General features: G+C 56.5%; 1 protein-coding gene across 1 annotated transcript; it reads left to right on the forward strand.

The window, feature by feature from the left end:
- The first annotated feature begins 154 nt into the window (after window positions 1-154).
- On the forward strand, window positions 155-18,231 carry SARM1 (sterile alpha and TIR motif containing 1). The gene is made up of 9 exons (XM_030536260.1): window positions 155-635; window positions 6,402-7,020; window positions 7,280-7,492; window positions 8,075-8,166; window positions 8,676-8,911; window positions 9,089-9,191; window positions 9,665-9,854; window positions 9,975-10,096; window positions 12,215-18,231. The coding sequence occupies exons 1-9, from the start codon at window positions 175-177 to the stop codon at window positions 12,372-12,374; spliced, it is 2,196 nt and encodes a 731-aa protein (XP_030392120.1). The 5' UTR covers window positions 155-174; the 3' UTR covers window positions 12,375-18,231.
- The last annotated feature ends 82 nt before the right edge of the window (window positions 18,232-18,313 follow it).

Raw genomic sequence — 18,313 nt, forward strand, 5'->3', positions numbered from 1 at the left:
CCCCTCTGCTGCTCTCGCCCCTCCGAGAGCACCAGGCCGTGCAGCCACTGGCCTGCCCAGGGGCCGTGCACAGCGCTTTGCAGCTAATTTTGTGCCCTCCAGGACGAGCCCTAGGCCAAGGCTCCGGTGCCCTCCTGTGGAGTCTGAGCTGGGATGCTGCTCTAGGGGCTGCCCATGGTTCTCACCCTGCTCGTCTCCATCTATAAACTGTGCCGGTTTTTTGCCATGTCCAGTTCGGAGAGGGCGTTGGTGCCTGAGTCCATGAGCCAGGCGTGCTTGTGGTCCGGGTCTGGGGTGAGGGCTGCCTGCAACCACCGAGAAGTGTCCCCTGGAGTGAGCACAGATGTCCAGGTGGCTCTGGATCGGATCCTCCCTGATCTGCACCTGGCCATATCCTCCATGAAGCAGGCAGCTGACCCTGAGGATCTCAGGAAGGGGATCACAGAGATCTTCCAGCTGGTGGAGGAGGCCTGGGTGATGCCCACCCTGGGGAGAGATGTGGCCAAAGCTCTGTGTGATGTGATCCGCCTGGAGGGGGGCCTGGACCTGCTGCTGAATCTGCTCCAGGCAACAGAGCTGGAAACCAAGTGCCAGGCAAGCCAACTCGTGGAGCAGATCCTGGTGGCAGAAAACAGGTGAGTCTGCAAAGGGCACAGACCCAGGAGACCCCCCCCGAGCCCTCCCCCCAGAGTCCCCCCACAGAGCCCTCCCCCAGCACACCCACATACACTCACAGAGCCCTCCCCCCAGCACCCTCTCCTGCAGAGAGACATGCCCGATAACAGACCCACAGCCCAGCCCCCAGACATACCCCACCCACTGCACATACAGAGCACAGAGATCCCCAGCACATCTCATAGAGACACCTCCCCCCTAGAGCAGGATCATCCCACACAGAGACTCCCCAGCACAGACATCAGCCACCAAACACACACACTCCACAGACCCCCAGCCCACGGTACAGAGACACCCCAAAACACCCGAAACAGACCACCACACCCGGAGACACTGCCTCCCTCACACACAGACCACTGCCTATGATCATACAGACTCTGCTTCTGCACACAACTGAGGCAGACGCCTCCCTGGCCTCCCCCATGTTTCACACACCCCCATCTGCCCAAGGGCCCCGCCCCCCCTCCCTTCTGTTGCGGACTGTGATGAGCTCCAGGCTGCAGGCTCCTGGGGCAGGGCGTAGAGTCATTCTCCCAAACGGGTGAGCCCCGCAGCATGTTGCATTTGTGTGTCACACGTTTGGGGTCTTTGTCACACCTGGTGTCTCCCGTTCAGCAGTGAGGGGGATGTGCCCTTTGGGAGCCGGCTCGCCGCTGAGGCTGCCCAGCATGCTCGGTAGCTGAGGATGATGAACCATGGTTACGATGGTCATGCCTAGGGCCCTCCATTGCCCCACCGTGCTAGGTGCTGTACAGACAGAGGGATGGGCCAGTGGATTTGACCAGAAGCCCTAAAGGCTGGGGAAGTGGCAGCCATGAAAGAGGGGCTGAGGCAGAGTCCAAGGGACTCGCTGCCTGGGTCAGAGCTCTGGCTGGGAGGTATGTTCGGTAACACAGAGGGCATGCAAGCCTCTGGCTCCCTGAGCTCCCAGAGCAAAGCTCCTCTGCCCCTCAGGGTGACACTCCCTAGCTAGGGATCTTAGCATGGCGAGGGAGAGATCTTCCTCCAGGAGGGTCTCTGCAGGGCTGTGCTCGGGAATTAGACTCTTCTGCTGGCCTGGCAGACAAGCGGTTAGTGATAACTGTATATTCTCCAGCATAAGGATGGGAGCATGTCTGTGTACAGCATCTGGATCTTCCCTTCTCTAAGTGTGTGCATTCAGATCTCTGCCCCCTTGAGATTGCCAGCTCCTTGGGGTGGCGCTGTGCTGTCCCCTACATCTGTGCACCCCTGCACATCCACTGCATCACCAGGGATCGATCATGCATTCATTGGGACAAGTCACCCCTAATGAGTGAAGCAAGCTAGACACTTGCTAGCACTCTCTGGCTGTCGGAGCTACAGGTCCAAATGCTCAGAACAAGTCCCAGGCTCAGCTAACTGGGTCTCGCAGTTCTCAGCCTCTTAGGAAGTAGGCAGGGAGATGAGGACTTCTGCCCCTGACATCCATAGGAACCGGCTCAGACACTCTTGTACCTGGGTTGGGTCTAACAGCTCCAGCCCTTCTGCTTGGATGAAATGGGACCTGCCCTCCACACTCAGTCACACAGCTCTGCCTGTTCTCTCATTTAGCTGAGCACAGGTTTCTTGAGCAGGCAGCACAGAGGGCGGGTTAGTGCCTGGATGAGTTTTCCCATTGTCCTCTCTCTTGCTGCAGCCTGTCTCTGGGCTGGGCTGTGATATCATCTCCCGCAGGGTGCGTCTCATCACAGCCAGTGACCTCAGGCTGCCAGCGCGTCCCAGTGTGCTATACGCTGACAGCAGTGTCCCCTGTGCCAGAGAGCCGCTCTCCTTGTCCTCGGGACACTGAGTGGCTGGGGCCAGGGCACTTGGTTCTAAGCCCTAACTCCCTAGGAGTTCAGTATGTTCTTCGCTCAAGCCCCGGTCTCAGTGCTGCAGATACCAGGACCACGGGCTGGCAGCTTCACCCAGACTCAGCCCATCTACCCTAAACTCTAGCAGTTCCCTCCTGACTGCTGTCATTGGCCTTTCTGCCCCAGCTGTGAGCTAGGCTGTTGGTTTCCCTGGTTTCCTACCATTATCCCCACATCTTTTCCCTGATCCGTGTGCTGGCTGCCCAAACTCCCTAGCCTGGTTCCTTGTTCCCAGACTGGACTGTATCTGCTCTCGCCTCCTCTGGACAAGGCAAACCTAGGATCTTGGACCCTGTGTGGAGAAGGCCGAGGCAGGAAGACTCCGCAATCTGAGCTGAACTTCTTGTTTTAATGGTTCCCGCAAATCTGACAATCATGTCGTCTATCCCATCTTGGACATTTTCATCCACAATTCCCCTTCCTCTCCTGGTCTCCAGCAGGTTTCCACCCAGCCACCATTCCGCCTCCTCTTCCAGGACTCAATGCCTGAGCCAGTATGCTCTGCATGCACCCTTCTCCAGTGCTGTTTGATCTGTCGCACCCTCACAACTCCTGCCTGCCAGGGCGGCATTGTGTCCAGGTACCAGCAGGCAGTTGAGACTGACGCTGCCTTGAATGTCCAGCTGAGGATACGCAGAGCTCCCACGAACGTGGGGCTGCACAGCTGGGTGTCCAAAGAGGCTGTCATCAACGGTTAGGACTCGCTTTTCTGGGACAGGAACGGAGGCAGAAGGATTCATGCTTAGAGAGTGAATGCACGAGGCATGTTCTTTGCACATGCATCTGTGTGTGAGGGTAGTGGGACTCGCTGCTATCAGGGAACAGGAGCAGGAGGCATTTCTGAGGGCAAGGTCTCCTCTGCAAACGCTGCTTGGTGCAAGTATCGATCAGCATGTTCTGCAGCTGGCCCCACTGCAGAGTCTGGGGCTCGTCCAAATTCACAGCCTATTCTTCCCCCTTCACTGAGCCCAGTGGTAGCAGTGGGGCCCAGAGGGGCAAAGAGGTTAATGAGGAGAATGCTTTAGGATGTTATTAACATGAGAGGAAACATCAGCTCAGAGAGTTTGAATTCAGCCCCTCAGTTCCTGGCAAGGGGGAGCAGCCATTTGGCCCCGCTGCCTGACTCAGCCAGAACCACACCTCCTGCATCCGGGCCAGGAGACGAGTCTGTTCATTCGGTTCCCAGCCAGCCGCCTTGCTGCAGCCTAGCAGGCGGTGTTCTGCCCCTAGCAAATGCAGGCTTGCAGTGTCACTGAGCCCAGAACCTCATGGGGGTGACACCAAGATACCCCCCCTTTCCAGCGTTCCCAGGCTAAACACTGAGCTGCTGCACTTCAGACTAAACTACGGTTCTCAGCCTGCTTCCTGCCATGGCCGCACAAGCTGCCAGTTGCAGCAACTCCTACCCAGAATCCTTTGTAACGGTTCCCCGGCTGCAACAAGCTCCAGATGACAGTGCCCGGCCCTCGCCAGAGATTCGCAGAATCCCCACGCACCTGGTGAACCTGGAGACTGGGTGGAAGGGCCTGGACTCTGCACCCCAGCCCCAGGCTGAGTCTGTTTTCCAGAGCTATCGTAATTGATTGCTGTCGAATTTAGCCCCAGGTCACCGTGAGCAGCACAGAGAACAGGAGTTCCCAGAAACACCCGTCTCACCTGCACTGGGGGAGAGAGGGGCTGCCTGGGCTGCATCCAGGGGCAGCTCTAGACATTTTGCCGCCCCAAGCACGGCGTCATGCCGCAGGGGGCGCTCTGCCACTCACTGGTCCCGCGGCTCCGGTGGACCTCTTGCAGGCGTGCCTGCGAAGGCTCCACCGAAGCCGCAGGACCAGCGGACCCTCCACAGGCGTGCCGCCGAAGGCACCCTGCCTGCCGCCCTCCTGGCGACCGGCAGAGTGCCCCCCGCGGCATGCCGCCCCAAGCACGCGCTTGGCGTGCTGAGGCCTGGAGCCGCCCCTGGCTGCATCCCTCTAATTTGGCAGACAAAGTTGCCGTCTGCCTGCAGGGACTTTGCTGACCCTCCAGCCCACCCCTGTGTGACATTATTGATATAATCTGGCAACAAATCTTGTGCAAAGAGGGTCATATAAGGTGTCTATATGTAGGTATCACATTATAACTGAAGTTATGAGTAATGGCTCTATACTGTCTGTATTTTAAATTGTAATGGCTCTATACTGTCTGTATTTTAAATTGTAAACTCACCAGAGAAGTTGGTGTTAGCTCTGACTAGCCTGCCTGATGGCCCATTAAGGACCATCAGCTACACAATTAACCCATGGAGAGAAGGCAGATCCGCCTTGTAACTCAGCAAAATATGCAGGGACTTGCCCATGTGACTCCAGATTCCATTTTGCTGTAACTTTCCACAGTAAGGACAAAGAGGTTGTTACACCTGGAAAGTCTATAAAAGGCTAATGCCTCATCTCCATCTGGTCTTCAATCCTGCTTCTTACCTCTGGAGGGATTTGCTACAAACTGAAGCTCGGACAAAGAACTGATGACCCATCCAAGCTGTGGATGTACTCCAGAGACTTGATTTGAAACTGCAGTTTACTTCATCACTGCTACAAACCTGGACTAAGATCTTTGCCATCACTGTATGTAACCGATTCCATTTATCCAATTCTAGCTCTCATCTCTACCTTTTTCCTTTTACGAATAAACCTTAAGATTTTAGATTCTAAAGGATTGGCAACAGCGTGATTTGTGGGTAAAATCTGATGTGTATATTGACCTGGGTCTGCGGCTTGATTCTTTGGGATCGAGAGAACCTTTTCTTTTACTGGGGTGTTGGTTTTCATAACCATTCATCCCCAGGACGGGTGGCACTGGTGGTGATACTGGGAGACTGGAGTGTCTAAGGAAATTGCTTATGTGACTTGTGGTTAGCCAGTGGGGTGAAACCAGGGTCCTCTTTGTCTGGCTGGTTTGGTTTGCCTTAGAGGTGGAAAAACCCCAGCCTAGGTCTGTAACTGCCCTATTTGAGCAGTTGGTCCTGAATTGGCACTCTCAGTTGGGTCCTGCCAGAACCAAATTGTCACACCCTATGTGGACTCTGTTCGTCCCAGCCACTGGTTGGAGCTGTGATCATTACTGACTGGTCCAGTGCCCTCCGCCGGTGCTTGTACTGGACCTGCAATCCGCATTAGCCTATTGCTGACATGGTGCAGAGGCCCCAGGCACTGTGTCGCAACCTGGCCAGATACCGGTCTGCTGGGAGGGGAGACCTGGCTGGGGAGCAAATGTCGCTAACAGAGGCTGCTCCCAGCTTTCATCTAGCGAACGCCCCCCGTGGGCTCAGAGGCAAGTGAGGAGGGAAACAAGAAGAGGGTTTGAATCTACTGAGCAGGGAGATGGCTGATGGTTGGTGGGAGCTTTGCTGAGAAGATGGCAATGGCTGCAGAATTTTAGGGACAAGCCTCATTGGGGGAGGGGAGTCAGGTGAGGTGTAAACCCAGGAAATTCATTTGCTGCTCATGTGATGGCTGGGATTGGGGAGGGGGAACCCATGGGAGCTAGGTCTCTGGGCCATGTTTCCTCAGGGGGCTCCGGATGCTCTCTGGATCCAAGAGGATTTGTAAGGTTTTTCAGGCATGAGAACAAAGTACCAGTCCTGTATGTATCTAGCCACACTATGGAGGGGCAGGCAATCCTGGCAGCCTGTCTACATGGGAGACAGCATTCTGGCATCTGTGCCCCTTGGAGGCATTCCACTGCAAATAGAAACCTCTGCCCCTCCTGGGGCAAATACCAGTCTCTTAGTGCCATGTAAACATTGCTGGGTTCAGTCTCTGGTTGCCCTGGCACTGCCATTCTCTTCGGTTTCACCTCTGCTTCTCTTTCTCTCAGGGACCGGATTGCCCGGATTGGGCTGGGGGCAATCCTGAATCTGACCAAGGAGCGAGACAACCCCCAGGTGGCCCGCAGCCTCTCAGGTATCCTGGAGCACATGTTCAAACACACTGAGGAGACCTGTTTCCAGCTCATTTCTGACGGGGGCCTGGATGCCATCCTCTACTGGTGCCGCTGGACTGATCTCGTTGTACTGCGCCACTGTGCCATGGCCCTGGCCAACTGTGCCATGTACGGTGGGCAAGCCAACCAGCGGCTGATGATCGAGAAGAACACGGCAGAGTGGCTCTTCCCACTGGTGTTCTCCAAAGATGATGAGCTGATCCGCCTGCACGCATGCCTGGCCATCACGGTGCTGGCCACCAACAAAGAGATCGAGAAAGAGGTGGAGCGGTCGGGGACCCTGGCGCTGGTGGAGCCCTTCATCGCCTCTCTGGACCCGGAGCGGTTTGCATGTGACTTGCTGGACAGCAGTGACAATAGTCAGGGAAGGACAGCAAAGGACCTGCAGCACCTGGTGCCCTTGCTGGACAGCTCACGGCTGGAGGCGCAGTGCATCGCCCTCTTCTACCTGTGCATAGAGGCCGCCATCAAAGCCAGGCAGAAGAAAACCAAGGTAAGGCTGGGTTTGGGGGGGCAGGGTTACCTGAGACAAGTAGATGTGGGGGGAGGAGGGGCACTGAGATTGCATCCAAGCAGCCCTGCAGCTTCTGGGAAATGGGGCATCGCTTGCTCCCCCCATGTGCTCACAGTTCTGCATATTAGGCGGCTGTGGTCGTCCTGAAATGCCTACATGCCAGGACTGCGTAGCACGAACCAGCGGGAAGGTACTCAAGGAAACAAGGATGTGATGACTCTTGCTCTTCTGTGCCCAGATTTTCAGTGAAATTGGGGCTGCCCAGAGCCTGAAGAGGATTGTGTGTTACTCCACCAGCAGCACCGCCTCATCGCTGGCCAAGAAGGCGCTGCGCATGATGGGTGAGGAGGTGCCTCGACGGATCCTGCCCACCGTCTCCAGCTGGAAACCCATCGAGGTGCAGACATGGCTGCAACAGACTGGATTCAACAAATACTGCCAGAGCTTCCTGGTAGGGCCATGCTTGCGGGGAAAGGGGCAGTGGAAAGGCCCTTTGCTGGGAACACACAAAGAACACACTCTGTAACCATCTGTAATAAGGAACCCTATAGATACACCGTCATCTAGAGCAATGGAGCAATTCATGGCCACTGCCACTCCAGGGCAACGTCTCCACCTGGCACCTTCAGCCTTGAGGAGAGCTAGACGGGACTAGACCAGCGTCTTGTCTCACCAGTGCTACAAGCCCTCCATCCTCACGCACTGCCATCCCAGGGGAGAATCCCTGCCTGATCACAGCTGGGGCAATAGGCCACCGTGTGTCACGTGTCACCTGGACCCGATAGCCAGAGCACTTTGGAATTGCAGGAGTCTGGAGGGAGAGGCTGTCAATGAGCAGTCCCACCTCTGGATGGCAAAGAGAATGGCTTAGGACACTGGAGCTGCCCCGTGATCCCCCATGTGGGCTGCCCACTGTACACTGCATGACCATCTCATCCATGTCCCCAGGCTGAGCCTCCTCCCTGGCTCAGGGCTCCATGTGTGTTGTGCAGCAGGTCTTGGCAGGCAGCTTTGAACTCTCCTCTCTTGGCAGGAGCACGAGGTGGATGGGGACTTGCTGCTGCGACTGACGGAGACGGATCTGAGGGAAGATCTGGGGATGGCCTCTAGCCTCATCCGGAAGAGGTAGGACCCTTGTGTCGCACAGCAGTCACTGCAGAGACAAGCGGGAGAGTCCAGGGCAAAGACCTTCGCCTCTCCCCTCCTTTCCCTGCTGTGACAGGAGCACCAGAGGCAGCTGCCTCTGACCTCCCATTGGGAGAGGCCTAGGCTCTTGGGGCTCTGTGCTCACCTGTGACTCCATCCTGCTGCCAGGGGAGTTCTCACAAGGTGGCCAGTGCCACAGGGAGTGGCTGGATGGGATGGGCTCTCCTCAGCACAGGAACTGGGATGGGGCCCTGTGTGCTACTCAGAAAGCTGCAGACTGACCCTGGATTCTGCTCCCCTGGCTGCAGGTCCTGCCCCGTCACTCTCAATGCAGAGATGTTCCACTAGTCAATCAACTGTCTGTGTGTCCATCTCTCTCATGTACCCTTCACCACAGCACCTGGGTGCTCTCTTCTCTTCCCGAGTGCCTGCCTGACTCTGAGCCCCATCAAATCCCTCCCCCGTGTTTACATCTATTGACTTGCCAGGTTTTTCCGCGAGCTGACGGAGCTGAAGACATATGCAATTTACTCCACTTGTGACCGCAGCAACCTGGCCGATTGGCTGGGCAGCATTGACCCCAAGTTCCGCCAGTACACGTACAACCTGGTGACTTGTGGTATCGACCGCAACGTCCTGCACCGTGTGACGGAGGAGCAGCTGCAGGAGGACTGCCACATCGATGTCAGCTTCCACCGCGTGCGCATTCTCTCTGCTGCCAGGGGTAAGGCCCTGCTCCCGTCTCAGCAGAGACACACCAGGGGCTAGTTTGGTGACTGGTCAGTCCCGGCCAGGGCTGGTCAGATCACTGGGTCGGGGTCCGGATAGGACTAGTCTGGCTGCCAGGCGACCGTACACAGATCACCATTAACTCTTCGCTGCTATCCACTCTCATATCTAGAAATGCTTCACTCTCCCCTGCCGTGCAGTGGCTGCAAATCCACCTCCGAGGGGCCTGACGTGTTTATCAGCTACCGACGGAGCACTGGCTCCCAGCTGGCCAGGTGAGTGCCGAGGGGATCGCCCCATGCGGACACACTCCAGGGGAAGGCGCAATGGCCCCCGTTCTGCGTCATGGTGCTGATGGTTTAGGAATGACCCAGGATCTCTCTGCGGGCAGAGAAGGACAGAGCAGCATCTGGAGGGGACAGTGGCTGAGGCTCAGGGAGAGCAAAGCAGACTGGAAGGGGAATTCAGCTCCCAAACCCCATCCTGCTTCCCAGCTGATGCTGACTTGCACCTTCCTCATTCTACACCCCTGGTGGGCCACTCAGAGGCAGGGCTTAAAGCCTCCCTGCCTGTTAGTTCTGTGACAGCCCACACGCCTCGAGCCTGCGCAGGCCTGAGCCAGCAGCTACTATCTGGAGCGCTGCAGTTGACTCTGTGGGAGCCTGTTCTCTGCTCCTCTATCTCACGGTGCCCCTGGCTGAGATGACAAGGACAGGGAGTGCCCTGATGGTGCCTCTTTTGCCCCCAGCCTGCTGAAGGTCCATCTGCAGCTGCATGGCTTCAGCGTGTTCATAGATGTGGAGAAGCTGGAGGCGGGGAAGTTTGAGGACAAGCTGATCCAGAGCGTGATGAGCGCCCGTAACTTCGTGCTGGTTCTCTCGCCAAACACGCTGGATAAGTGCATGGGGGACCCTGACCGCAAGGACTGGGTGCACAAGGTGAGAAGCCCTGGGCAGGATCTCAGAGGGACTTGGTGGCACTGCAGGAGTAGGAGGGGCTGGAGATGGCTCTGGCTGCCATGTGGGAGCGATGAGCTAAGCTCTGGGCTTTCCCCTCAGGAGATCGTGACGGCCCTGAGCTGTGGGAAGAACATCATCCCTGTGGCTGACCATTTTGAGTGGCCTGATCCACAGGATCTTCCTGAGGACATGAGGGCTGTCCTGAAATTTAACGGCATCAAGTAAGTGCAGGCGGGGCCCTGTCCCAGCTGTGCTCTTGCGGTGGCTGCTGACTTGTGTGGAGTGCGGGCAGCGCAATGCAATCTGAGGCGGTGGGCGGGTGAGACAGCAGACGCAGGCCGCTGAACGTCACAAGTTCAGGGCAGGGGGTGCTGCCCTCTCTGCAGCTGGGACCCATCTCATCTGGGAGGTGGAATTTTCTTCTCCTGGTCTCCCTTGAATAATTCTCCTCCTTCCTTGGCCTTTTGGCCCCTCAGCTACCTGCAGGCAGATGTCGTGCCTCCTGTTGTCCTTCAGCCAAGCAGGGCAGACTGAGCTCCGTCCACCCTCCTCCTGACCCAATCACTCCAGCTCCTTCATTGCTCCTGCTCTTCTTCTCTGAGCTCTGCTTGCCACTAGTGCAGGATCCCAGACGTGACCCCCCACACCCGTGGCCCCTTGGCACTTTGAATGGCACCCCAGGAATTGGGGGAGGGGTCCCTACCGTGCCCATGGCCCAGGCTTCCCAGGGTCGGGAGGCACCTCACTACCACGGGGCCATAGCATGAAGGAACCTTTTCTGTGCCGCTGTGGTTCAGCTCCCTGCCTCTGCTAGCCACAGGCAACCCAAGCCCTGCCTCTCAGCCCACATGGGCTCCACTGGCCCTCATGCAGGTGAGCGATAGGACACTCCAACCCCCGCAGTGTCCAGCCCCGAGGCACTGGTCACTCGGGATGTTCCCAAAGGAACAGCACCTCCAACTTCCCAGTGACCTGAGACCCAGCTCTGCGTCACACAGCAATCAGGTTTGCTTCCTGAGAAAGCAAGTGTATGTAGCAGAGAACAGAGATTCATAGAAACACCGGAAACAAAGGATTACCCGTAAAATCAAATCCCCGCACGCCTGAGCCCTGGGCTGCTGCTCACCCCAAAGTCTTTCCCCTGCGCTTTCCCACTGGGATGGCCAAGACCCTGCTTTCATGAGGCCCAGCCTGCTGGCTGCTCCCCTCCCCCAGGATGTCTGTCTGTTCCTCAGCTATATCCTCTCTCCCCTTTGCTCTTCACCTGAAAACAGACCCCTGGTTACCTCCTCCTGAAGTCTCACAAGCTCCCCCTTAGCCGTTGACTCCGCAGGCTGCCAGACTCCTATTGGGAGCCACACAACACACAATGGCCAATGGGGGAGAGAAGTGGTGGGATCTGACTTAGGGACGCTGCCTGTGGGTGACCTGCCTGTAGCTACAATGCCCTAAGAACACTCTGCCCAGTGTAGACAGACATACGCCTCCTTTCACAGTACCCGCACAGCCCGTTAGCAAGGTGATGATGCGACACCCGCATGGGATGCTCTGGTGAACTGGAATGTAAACACCAGACCCAGGGTTTCCTGTAACCCGTATGCACCCCTGTGCCCTCTGCCAGTTGGCACTGAGGTTCTTTGGTCTCAGTGGCATCCAGGGGGGTCTGACGGTGCCCATGGCCCGGGCACACTGAACAGTATCCGAGGGGGGGGCGTCTGACAATGTCCATGGCTCAGGCACACTGAACAGTATCTGGGGGGGGGTCTGACAATGCCCATGGCTCAGGCACACTGAACAGTATCTGGGGGGGGGGGTCTGACAGTGCCCATGGCCCAGGCACACTGAACAGTATCCGGGGGGGGGGGGGGCGTCTGACAATCCCCATGGCCCAGGCACACTGAACAGTATCGGGGGGGGGGGGGGGTCTGACAGTGCCCATGGCCCAGGCACACTGAACAGTATCCGGGGGGGGGGGGGCGTCTGACAATGTCCATGGCTCAGGCACACTGAACAGTATCTGGGGGGGGGGTCTGACAGTGCCCGTGGCCCGGGCACACTGAACAGTATCCGGGGGGGGGGGGGCGTCTGACAATGCCCATGGCCCAGGCACACTGAACAGTATCCGGGGGGGGAGGGGGCTCTGATAATGCCCATGGCCCAGGCACACTGAACAGTATCTGAGGGGGGGGGGTCTGATGGTGCCCGTGGCCCAGGCACACTGAACAGTATCCCGGGGGAAGGGGGGTGACAGTGCCCGTGGCCCGGCACATCGAGCTCACCTGCAGGCTTTCGAGTCCGTCCAGCACAGTATGATACTCCGTTTTCTCCCCTGGATGCAGATGGTCCCATGAATACCAGGAGGCCACAATTGAGAAGATTATCCGCTTCCTCCAGGGTCGCTCATCCCGGGATTCTTCAGCTGGCTCAGAGAACAGCCTGGAGTGTGCAGCCCCTCTCGGGCAGACCTACAGCCAGGCAGTGCCGCCCCATATCCTCTAGGGCAGTGTTGTTCAATCAGGGACCGGCTTGCTGCTTTCCTAAACTGCATCAGGGAAATCTCAGGGCATAGCACCGGTCCTCGGCCCGGCAGCTGAGAAACACGGTGCTAGGGACTTCCCACAAGAGCTGTCCCCAAGTGGGGTTAAATCCTTCCCGTTAGAGCTTCCTGCTTCCAGGGCTTCTCTCTGGGCCCACCCCGAGGGACCTGGCCCACTTCCCTGGCTCAGACAGTGCAAGAGGAAGGGCCCTTGGCTGGGGCAGCAGCCAAATATCTACTCTCTAATTACCCTCCTATCCTCGACTCCAGCCCCAGCACCGAAAGGGATGTTTGCCCCTTAAGGCAAAGAACACTTCCTATCTGCCTCCTACAGCCTGAGCCTGTAGGGACAGACAAGAGGACCCATCCCAATGCCCCAGCTGTTCCCCTTCCCTCGCCATGACACCCACTCCTCTGATTCCACAGCCTGCAGAGAAAGTGATGGAGAGCGCAGACCCTGCCCAGGCACAGTGGGGGGTGAGGTCAGCCTGGGGCCCCACTGCCGCTCTTCTGGGCAGTGCCTGGGACCAGTTGCCTGGGGTTGCCTGAGCAGCGGCCAGCGTGGCTGGTCCTAGGCTGCCCCAGCTCCTCGGGCGGTCCTGGGCTCAGCCACTGCAGCTGCAGAAGTCACAGAGGTCCCAGAAAGTCGTGGAATCTGTCACCTCCATGAAAGACTTGCAGCCTTCCCCACGAGTTGTGTACTCACGAGGATTTCACAAGGGAGCGTCACGCAGCTGGCACAGGCTGCCACGTGGACTCCAGCTCCTGCCCTTACACGCCCTTCTGGGTGCCTGGGGATCATTACCAAGGGCAGCAGCTCAGGGAGCAAGTGGCATGACAAAGTGCCAATGGGCAGGAGAGGCCAAATGAAAGCAAAGCCCTGGAGCAATCCCCTTGTTTTATGTCAGGTTCTTACAACCTGCCTAGGTGGAGACCTCCCCTCCCCTCATTCCAAACAGCAGCTCCTGCCCCCTCCTTGGGGCCTCTCACCATATCGTGCCCATCACCGTCAGGCCTGGGGAGCCCTTTGCTTCTAGCTCAGGTAGAAATCTTTCCCGGGGCCTTCGCAAAGTGCATCTTGTTTTTATCACCTGACGTCTCAGTTCTTGCCACTCTGGTGCCATTGTCAAGGTGCTGTCAGGCCCACGTGTGCAGGGCACAAGGGCCGGGCGCAGAGCTGCATGGTGCCCAGAGCATGCTGCTGGGCAGGGGCGTGGAAGGACATCAGCTGCTGTACTGTATCTGTGGGATCATTATACGCCGGCAAGGCACTGGGCTGTGGCTGTGCTTTATTCCTGCCGGCTCTGCTCTTCATTCCAGACTTGCTATGGCTCCTGCTTCTCTCAGAGGGAGCTTGCTGACACGGAGCCCAAGAGGTCTGCAGCATGAGTTTTCCTCCGAGCTCAGGGCTGCACTTAGGTTTTGTTGGCTCCAGCGTTAAGTGACAGGCCATTTCCTCACCACCTCCCACCCCCATGAGCAAGATCCTTTGCACATGCAAAATCAGCCAGCAGCTACTCAGCGTAAAGGGTATTGGGGATGGGGGCAGAGGCCACTGCCGAGGCAGACAGGCGTTTCCTGGCCATGGGGCTGGGCTGACAGCAGGACCTTGCAAGATGTGGGGCCAGGCACAGTTGGCCCATGCACTCTGGGCCCTGTAAACGGGGGGTGAGGGAGGGGAGGCTGTACTGCAGCTGGAGCTCAAACATGGGGCTTGTTTGCTTCACTTTGCCCTTTACTGTGGCATCTGTGGGTGCACACAGAAGCCTGATGTCAGGCAGCCAATGCAAGATGGTCTCAGCTCGCGGTGCTGTGGCCTGTACCTCACCCTGCACCTGTGCATACACCGTTTGGGTTCTCATCCCACCCTGCACCTCTGATCTTTGGCTGCTGCGGGAAGCTGCTCTTAACAGGCCCCTTTCTGATGCAGGAACTGGCCAGGGGCTTTTCTTGGAGGAGATGAAATCTCCTCCAAAGGGGTCCCCATTCTGCAGGCTGAAGCTGGCTGCTTGGGGCCACACCACAGCCAGCCCTGCCCTAGGAAAAGGAAGGTCACTGACCTATTGAGCAGTGACAGCCTGCTCCCCCTGTACACCCAGCGAGGCAGGTGACACACAGTGTGACCGGATGGCCAACAGAGGACGCTCCTCAGGTACCACAGACCACTATCTTCCATGCGGCTCACTGCAGCTGTCCTGCCTGTTCCTTCCCGCTTCCATTCACAGGGCAGCAACTGCAGCAGCCCCTGCAGAGCGCAGCGCAAACGCTTCAAGCCTGCCTGGAGCGCCAGGCCCACCACAATGTAAACACCCCGGTCACGGTGCCTCTGCACAGCACTATGTCTACAGGAACCGGGCAGCCAGAAGGGCTGAGTGCTGAACGGTTGCTCAGTCCCAGCAATACTGTGGAGCAATTACATCCACCGAGCCCTCTCTGCCCACAACCCAGCTCCAAAGAAAATGGGATGCGGTGAAGGAACCTTTATGAAGCATTCATTATTCAGTGGAGATGATGGGCTCCTGAATGAGGAATTGCTTTCAATTAGAGGCACTGGGGTTTGAGCGAGTGATGCCACAGGCCAGCAGTGGGTGAGGAGGCACAGCAATGCATCTGCAGCTGATGTGATCAGAGACAACCATAGGCACAGGGACACAGCTTGCCTAGGGTCTGCTCCCTCCAGCCTGCACCTTCTCTGCCACTCAGGCCTAGGGGGTAAGGAGGAGCCCAGCACTTGTCACTTTGGGACCGGACTGGAGATTCCAACCCCAGCAGCACTGCAGGCCCCACTCAGGCCTCTCCTCCCCATGTGGTGAATGAAGGGGCAGAGCCTGTTGTACGCTGCACTGGCCCAGAGGCACCTGCGTGGATTTTAGGGCAAGAGGGCACCATTGTTCATCAGGGCCAGCCAAATATGTCTTTTGGGAAGGCACGAACCAGCAGGCCTTCAGGAACTCCAGTACGTCTCCTCAGCATCACAGGCTACTGTGGGCCCATCCGGCCTGTGCTCCACCCTTTACACTGGCTTCCCATAGCCAAGAGAGTCAAGGACAAGGACCTGTAAAGGTCTAAGGTGCAGGATGAGAGCCACAGCAAACAACTTCCTCTCAGGCACAGTGGAACTTTACCATGAGGATAAAGCTGATCCATGTGGGAGACAGAGCTTGCTGGGGGGCTGGTCTGAGACTGCACAAACTCCCCTGGGAGCTAAGGATCAGCCCAAACTCCCACTCCCTGAGGCACTGCGCTGACCTGCCTTCTCTAACACATAGCGAGCAGCATGGATATAGTGAGGGGGAACCCTACCAAAACATTCCACCGCCCACATATTCGGTCCCGGAAAGAGGGTGAGAGACAGAATAAACCACAGGAGGCAGCTGCTAGCCATGTTGCTTAACGCGTGAGTAGAAGGTGCTGAGGGCAATACAAGAACCTGTATAATATAGACTAGAAAGGCTCCCAGCCTGCTTTTTACCCCGGCCCTGGATGTCCCGGGCAGGGTTTGGGATTAATGTGAGCGGGGTGCTCATTGCATTCTAAGGACACTCAGACCTGCTGCTCACAGCCACACCATGGTAGGTCGTGCACTGGCCCATGCTTGAGGATCTGGGAGGAGAGCCAACAGAAAGAGCTGTTATTCCTTCATAAATCCTATTGGATTCTTCCTTTACACACAGTGGGTGACTGACAGACAAGGTGAGCATGGTGGGACCAGTGAAATCAAACTGTACAGACACTGCCAGCTGGTGATACTGGCCAGGAAAACGGACCTGCAGCCCAATGGGATCAGTGCCTGGTGCTGCATTGAGGAATTCAGATACAAATTCATCCACAATCCTGAACTCCCGGCATGCCCTGTTTGTAGGGAAAGTAGTGTTGGCCCTAAGCTCTGAGTTACACAGCCAGTCCCAGCGCTGAGCTTTCTATTGACATAAAACATCCGACAACTGCTCTACTTCTCCCATTCTCCCCTATGTACCTTCCTGCTGCATGTACCTTCTCTCCCCGTCCCTGCTTGAGCAGGGGCTAAACAAGAGCTTGTGCTGATCTGGCAAATACTGCATATCATATCAGCTGCTGTGAGCGTCACTCCAGTGCCCTAGCAAGTCTCAGGGAATCATCTCTAATCTTTATGGCTCCAGGCTCTTTGATGAGGTCATTCTTCACATGGCATCAAATTATTTCCTGCTGCTTTTCACTCCAAAGTCTTCAACCCAAGAGAGAAAAGCAGAAGAATAATGGACAGAAATAAGTGGGGAAGGAAGTCTGGACAAACTGGAGAGAGTCCACAGGACAGCACACAAATGATAAAAGGTTTAGAAAACCTGACCTATGAGGGAACATGTAAAAAATGGGCACGTTTAGTCTAGAGAAAAGAAGACAGTCTTCAAATGAGTTAAGGGCAGTTTTAAAGCAGATGGTGATCTATTGTTCTCCCATCCACTGAAGGCAGGACAATGGGCTTGATCTGCAGGAAGGGAGATTTAGGTTAGATATTAGGGAAAACGTTCTAACTGTAAGGATAGGTAAGTATTGGAAGGTGTTACTACTGTAGGATCCCCATCCCTGGAAGTGTTGATAAGCAGACACCTGTCACAGATGGTCAAGGTTTACTTGGTCCTGCCTCAGCACAGGAGGCTGAACTAGAAAACAACTGCTCAAGATCCCTTCCACCCTTAAGTGTTTATGATTCTACAAAAGAACTCTGCTGCCAAGGCCAGCTTTATGGGCCACTTTGAGAGGAACTAGGGACTTGCTATTCTGGGAATGTGCAATCTTGTCCTTGTCTTAAATCTGATTACAAAATGGGGCAGGGAACATCTCAGAGCCTTGCACAAGGGGTTTGTTATCAGCAGTGCCACTTAGTTACTGTACAGATCATATATTCACACGAAAACAAGTGTAACAGCTTGGAACACTGTGGGCTGGGGAGAGGTGGCACTGCCCCAGCAGGGGATAGCTGAGCGAGTGACACCGTGAAGACATGATGTCACCTGTCACCCTCTGGGAAGGGGAGCAGCAGTCAGCTAGGTGTCAGAAGAGTTCGTCCCACAGAACATATGATTTCCCCCTGCAAATACACCCCCCTCCCCTGCTCCCCCATCCAGCTCAGCCTAGTGATGGGATGAGATTGGTCCTGCCTCTGCTATTCGCTTACTCTGTGGCCTTGGGAAGTCACTTAATCCACAGTTATTGAACCTAGGTGCCCACAGTTCTGGATGTAGGGACAGGTTTAGGTTTAACCCGTCTGCCTCAGGTGCCCACCTTTGCAAAGAACTCTGAAATCCTGGGCTGCAGGGCACTAGCGGAAGGGCACAGTGTTACTTGCCTTGGCACTTCCCCCATCAGCTTCTTCTCTGCGGCACACACTGCACTGCAGCTGATGCTAACACCCATCTGCCAGTGGAGAACAGCCAAGCTCCACGGGACTTGAGCGTTGGAAGCACTCATGGCAGTGCGCACAAAGAATGGGTTCTGCAGCTAGACAAGCAGGAGGGGGGAATGTCCCTCCAGGCTCTCACACGCTCCTGGGAAGACTTGTTTTTCACTCTCAGCACTGCTACAAGAGCCTGGCCTGAGCAGTAACGTGCAGAACAAGTTTGTTATCCTGGTGCGGATGGGGGCCAGGGGCCTGCCTCCCTCCCTCTACAGTCTATTCAGCCAGTGCTGGGCTTCCTCTACTTCCGTTCTGCCCTTCAGGAGCCATCTCTTCCTGGAGGGAGAGGTGCATTTGGTCGCAAGTTTCTTTTTCCATACTAACGGCTTATTGGCCACTCAACAGGGCAGAGCTCACTCTGTTCAGAGGGGAATTTGCCCACTGGCATCACCTGCAACCCGTCAGCAGGACAGCACATCCCCCCCATGGGCCACCCAGCATGGCCCGTTAGTTTTCACTCCTCTATCA

Source organism: Gopherus evgoodei, chromosome 17 (genome assembly GCF_007399415.2).
Source record: "Gopherus evgoodei ecotype Sinaloan lineage chromosome 17, rGopEvg1_v1.p, whole genome shotgun sequence".
NCBI classification, from domain to species: Eukaryota; Metazoa; Chordata; order Testudines; family Testudinidae; genus Gopherus; species Gopherus evgoodei.

Coding starts and splice junctions, on each gene's coding strand:
- SARM1 (XM_030536260.1), top strand. CDS start 175: ATGGTTCTCACCCTGCTCGTCTCCATCTATAAACTGTGCCGGTTTTTT. Junction 8,167..8,675: donor TCTAGCCTCATCCGGAAGAG/GTAGGACCCTTG, acceptor TTGACTTGCCAG/GTTTTTCCGCGAGCTGACGG. Junction 9,192..9,664: donor ACTGGCTCCCAGCTGGCCAG/GTGAGTGCCGAG, acceptor TTTTGCCCCCAG/CCTGCTGAAGGTCCATCTGC.